This window comes from Epinephelus moara, chromosome 17, assembly GCF_006386435.1.
Source record: "Epinephelus moara isolate mb chromosome 17, YSFRI_EMoa_1.0, whole genome shotgun sequence".
Lineage (NCBI taxonomy): Eukaryota > Metazoa > Chordata > Actinopteri > Perciformes > Serranidae > Epinephelus > Epinephelus moara.
Genome location: NC_065522.1, coordinates 1,832,706 through 1,838,705, shown reverse-complemented (window position 1 = coordinate 1,838,705; position 6,000 = coordinate 1,832,706). Strand labels below are relative to the sequence as shown.

Sequence of the window (6,000 nt, the reverse complement as noted above, 5' to 3'; positions counted from 1 at the left end):
GGTTGGTCACTACAGGTTACAACCTTCGACATATCAGATAGTTTACTTTATCCACTGGCAAGTGGCCCCAAAGTTGATCTCTCCTCAGTTAGCTACAAATGCTAACCCAGGGGACTATTTTCTTGGTGTATAATTAGTCCAACTCAAAGACAAGCTTTTTAATTACTTACGTAAAATTTAAGTATATTTAGATAGCTTGAGGAGGCTCCTGCTTCTTGCCCGGATGAGTTTTTGCCAGCGTCTGCATCTCCAAATCTCTACAACATTGGTGGCAAGGCAGAGTTACAAGCATCAACCTTGGGAGCAGAAAAATTAAGACAACAGCGAAGTGCAGTTCTTTAACCACTTGAGGCTGGCTTCAGAAGCAAGTCACTCCCCATAGACCTCAATGTTAAAAATGACCAATTACACAGCAGAAATAAACATGTTTACAACCTGGTACAAAAACAGTGTTCTTCCGGTGTCAGTTTTGGTTTTCACCGGGTACTCCAACTTCCTCTCACAGTCCAAAGACATGCAGGTTAATTGGTGACTCTAAATTGGCCGTAGGTGTTAAAGTTAGTGTGAATGGTTGTCTGTCTGTGTGTGTCACCCCTGTGATAGTCTGGCGATGTGTCCACCTGTCGCCCAAAAACAGCTGGGACAGGCTCCAGCACACTCTGTACCAGGATAAGCGGTTACGGAAAATGAATGAATGATGACTTTTTATATAACCCACCTGTTTACATTTCATAAATGCTTAAAGATATGCATAATTAAGGGCAGGGGCACCTTGAGTGACAGGCTGTCTGCCAATAGTGTCCTTCAGCTTCTCAGTCAGATCCACCCCTCGCTGCTCCACAGCTCCACCCTCTCACCAAAATATGGTCACTTCTGGCTGGAAAAAAACAAGATGGCGATGGCCGAAATGCCAAATTCGAGGCTTCAAAACAGGAGTTCATAAACCAGTGAGTGTTGTCATGGTAGCTACGTCCATTATTTTTAGTCTATGCAAAGTTAGCATGACCCATAGTCAAAATAGAGTATCAGATGACCTAGATTTGAAATGACTCTAATTTAACTTTAGTATTCCAATATCGGTGGGGCAGTGGTGCAGTAGTTTGCATTGTTGCCTCACAGCAAGGGGGTTCCTCATTCGAACCCTTCCATGAGTTTGCATGTTCTCCCCATATCAGTGTTTTCTCCAGGTACTGGAGACTCTAAATTGTCTGTAGGTATGAATGTGAGTGCGAATAGTTGTCTGTCTCTATGTGTCAGCCCTGTCATAGTCTGGCAACCTGTCCAGGGTGTACCCTGCCTGTCGCCCAACATCAGCTGGGATAGGCTCCAGCCCCCCAGCTACCCCCAACAGGATTTTCTTCTGGAAAAAAACCCATTTAAGAGCAGCACCCTTCAGCTGCCAAAACTCACACATAATTTTCTCTTTTGAAATGACCATTGTGATTGTTACTCATAGTAATTTTATCCACTGTTGATATTTATAGTATTGATTAGTGCAGCTTTAATCTGTAAAATGCTTTGGAGCTGGTACTGATAATGACCAGTAAAATTTGGTCCCTTATGATAGAAAATAACAGTAAAGGGAAGAGAACACAAAATACTGTTTTACACCACACACATTTTGAGCATTTGAGTTTGGTTGTCAGTGAGACAAGTTTTTTGTGGACTGAGGAGACTGGGACATGCTCAGCAATAGACTACCAGGAGAAGGTGTCTTTCTGTTTGAGCTGCACATGCTTCTATTTATAACAAATAGCTGCAATAACTCAGAGAGGTAGGAGCGAGAGGGGCGGGGGGGGTGGGGGGGGGGGGGGGGGCATTGGGAGTCATATGACCTACAGCTCATTCCAGAGATAGTGGTTGACAGAGTGCTCACTCTCTGCTCCCATCTATTCTTACACCAGAGCTACAGAGCATGCGGAGGATGCGTTGCAACACCATCAGACAACTCTAACAGATTTTTGGGATATTGTCTATAATTAATATCACTAAAGGACATAACGACATAGCACATTTAGGAAAACAGCTGAGAGACAATGCCAGAGGAGAAAGGTAATGACGACCTTTAATAACCTTTAACAAGCTATTTGTTGTGTGTTTACCCACCTGTGGGAGAAGAGAGTCTGTACTGATTTACCCGTATTAACCAGGATTTACCTTTTACCATTTCACCTCCATCTTAAGTAGACATTATTTTACAACAAATTATAAAAATCCCACAATTCAAAAATATGGAAATTATTCAGAAGGATGCCATATGAGTGTGTTTGTGTTTAAAGTATGTTTCTTTGTAAGTAGTTCTTTACCTTGAGCTAAACAGGCCTCCTATTATGTAACCCCAATCAGAAGCGTGTAGCACTTTCTGTTTGAATATGGTGTGCAAATGTGAATGACAACAACAAGCCTGTGGTAGCAGGCTGAATGCTTATGCTGCAGGTTGATATTCTGTCTGCCTGACTGCAACATCCTTGGCAACAAAAGTGTTGTCTTGGTCCCCTGCCTGCATCTCTAACACTGGGAGCTCAGCCATTTGGGCTGCTTACAAAGGGGAGAGGGCCAGTTGCTAAGAAGAAATCACTATGATATTCCTGTAGTGATTCACAGTGTGTCTTTGGTATCGCTTAATGTTGTTGTAGTGACCTTTAAGAGCTTTAGTGTATTTTAATTTTCTCTACACCTACTGTATGTACCAAATATAGACTTAATGTTTTGACATAATATTCTTATTGTGATAGTCTGCAGTGAGGGTGAAAATAAGCTGTGAAGTAGAGGATATACTACATTGCTTAGAGTTTTTTGGTAGAAGATTGTGTATTGACAGTGATTTTAGAAAAACAAAAAATACTGGCACCAATGCATTATTTTGGTTGCACTATTCCAATGTATCCTCATACAACAGTTTGTATGATATCCTACAAATTTCCACCCCACGAATGATGTTATGTCCTTAACGTCAAGTAGCAGAGGTTAGGTTTAGATAAGTAAAGTTGCTGTGGTGAGGTGTAGGAGAGAAAACATAGTGAGGACATACCTCTCAATGACCTGTGTTTTGTGACCCATCCACCACCCCAACCTGCCTCCTAAACGGACTGCTCGTGACTGCTACCTTAATTACGCATCTAAAATACGTGGTTTATGCACGAATACTGGCACATTATTACGTGGGTTGTGTATGTGCTTTGGTGCATTACTTTTTGTGGAAAAACATAAGAAACACTGCATGAGAACAGCCTGACTATTAGGGCTCGAATTTTAATCTAGATTACGATTTGGGCTTTCAACGATTATGAAATCAAAATAATCGACATAAAACGATTATGCGCCTCTTGTCAGTTTCCTCTCGTTGTCTTGTGTTGCAAATCAATGCACCCGGAAGCCGCTCATGCGCAATACTACTCCCTCCTCTATTCACTCCGCGAGCCAGTCAAGTAGGTGAACTACGAAAAATGTGAGAGGCAGGTGATCATGGAAGATTTCAAAAACAGTGTGCAGAAAATGGCAGAGGGAGAGCGAGAGAGGTTGGTCTGTGTGTATGTGTGTGCTTGTGTCTGTGTGTGTGCGCACATGTGTCTATGTGTGTGTGTGTGTGTGTGTGCGCGTGTGCATCTGGGCCGAACTCCACCGTGTGCGATACAGAGAGCAGAGGAGAATTGTAAACGCGCGACCATGTAGACAGAAATGACATACCGTTGTGTAAACAATATAAGTCATCACGTGCACCGCATAATCGTTTGCATAATCGTGATTTTGATTTTGACCAAAATAATCGTGATTATGATTTTTTCCATAATCGAGCAGCCCTACTGACTATTCACATTTGTCATAATATGTTCCAATCATCAACCACTACCAGTTGCTTCTAAGTATTTAGAAGTGATACTAGCATGTAAAATACCATAATATAAGTAAAAATTTGACTGAAGTAATAGTACAGAAGTTTCTTAAAGGCACCGTATGTAAGAATGTGGCCAAAACGGTTACTGCACTCAAATTCAAAATACTGCCGCGAGTCGTGTCCGCCCCCTCTCCCCTACAGATTCGAGGTTGCTGGTTTGTTTGCCCACGGGCGGCTGCCGTGGCAGGGCTGCATCGCCGCGTCCTTGATCTTCGGTTTTCCAGCGGACCGTTTGAGCAAGTCCGGCTTCTCTGCTGCTAACGCTGCTGCCAGGATACAGCGGAGGAGGAGCCGGCTGCTAATGCTATGTACCGGGACACTGCTAATGCTGCTTGCTGTGCTGCTAACGTTTGTTTCTCAAAAAAATCAGTCGGGTCGATGACCCACCTGCACATGGACTACAATGTATGATCGAAAATGAATAACAGTTGAAAGTATTCGAAATGTCCATCCCCGTCTAGCTATGATGCTAGTTAGCCAACTTTGGCTAAAGCTTGCCTGTCGAGGAGAAGAGTAGCCACTTCAACATCCGATTTCAAATTCTTCTCCGCTTTTAACTGTCTCCACCGTTCAAAAGCATCTCCTATAGACCCTTGTTTTGCCTCGAGTTTTGTCTTGCCATTTTTGGGAATCATAACGAGGTCATTTGGGTTTAGTCGCACCGTCAGCCATTGTAGCTCAGTCGTAACTGTAACTGATGCTGAGACTCTACTGACTGCGTGACTGGTAGACGGCGGTGGGTGGCGCAACAGGCCAAAACACAAATTCAAAACATAAACATGATTTGCGGACCATAACATTTTCTTTTAAATGCGAATATTCTAACATTATTCCTTAGTCTCTGTGACATATTAGGATGATTTTACGACTATTTGCTTTAGATTTCTTACATATAGCTCCTTTAAGTTTCAAATATAAAAAGTACTCATCATGCAGAAAGGCCCATAATGAGTGTTCAGGGTGGCAATAGCTCAGTCTATGGGGACTTGGCTTGGGAACCCAAAGGGTCCAGGCCAACCTCACTCCCAACTTGTTAAATACTGCCGCTCATATACACCGGGCGTGTCAGTTTTAGAGGCAGCAGGCAACAACCCAAGTTGTCAAATACTGCCACTTTGTCACCAGGCATCAGACACAGATGCAGAGAGACACTCTTTGCGCTAGTATGATACGCACCGGTTGGCGGCAAACCACCGCCAACAGAGAGAGCAAGAAAGTCCTTCCTTAGTTATTACCACATTTACCCCAGTTTTTATTATTTGTATGAATGGAATTCAAAATCACATTTGTGACGACGCTAATTGCTACATCCAACAGTTCATTTAGTTTCTATCCATGGGATGGCAATTTTTTTTAATTAGGCAAAATTGTTGTTTATTGAACATTTCAGCTTTTAGTCTCATTAAACTAAACGCTTATCCCATAAGCCCTGATCCTTTTGCCAGTAGAACACCACCACTACAACAAAACCCTGTAAATCAACCAGGGTTTGAAAAGGCTATGGCTAGTTCCGTCGAGTGGTTAGCATTGTCGCCTCACAGCAAGAGGGTTCCTGGTTCGAATCAGGGTGGGGTCTTCAAACCTAGGGTGGGGGTTAATTGGTGACTCTAAATTGCCTGTAGGTGTGAATGGCTGTCTTTCTCTAAGTGTTAGCCCTGACCAGGGTGTACCCTGCCTCTCGCCCAATGACTGGGATAGGCTGGGATAGGCTCCAGCCCCCTGCAACCCCCAACAGGATAAGCGGGTACGGAAAGTGAATGAATGAATGAAAACTCTATCAAAACATGTATTTACAAACTCGTGCAGTACAATCCAAGTCTCATTGCGTATGCTCAGTACTTCAAAAACACATGCAATTTTGCTAAGACGTAACAGTTTTTGTTAAAAGTAGATGGAGACCGTGTTTAACTACAGCAAAGCTATATTAAAACATGCGTTTACTCTTACATAACCTGTGCAGTATAATCCAAGTCTCATTTTGTATGCTCAGTACTTTACAAACACATGCATTTTTGCTAAAACATAACTGCTGTAGTTAAACACAGTCTCCAGTGACTTTCATTCATGAGGACTGTTGACCATTTGTATATCAGTTACTCACCATG

General features: G+C 42.7%; 1 protein-coding gene across 1 annotated transcript in view; it reads left to right on the top strand.

Moving 5' to 3' along the window:
- The first annotated feature begins 1,870 nt into the window (after window positions 1-1,870).
- The window catches only part of ablim2 (actin binding LIM protein family, member 2), a 187,976-nt gene continuing 183,846 nt past the window's right edge, over window positions 1,871-6,000 (top strand). Inside the window, exon 1 of the mRNA XM_050067006.1 lies at window positions 1,871-2,052. Within this exon, the coding sequence (XP_049922963.1) occupies window positions 2,037-2,052 (16 nt within the window). The 5' untranslated portion in view covers window positions 1,871-2,036. The remainder of the gene's footprint in view (window positions 2,053-6,000) is intronic.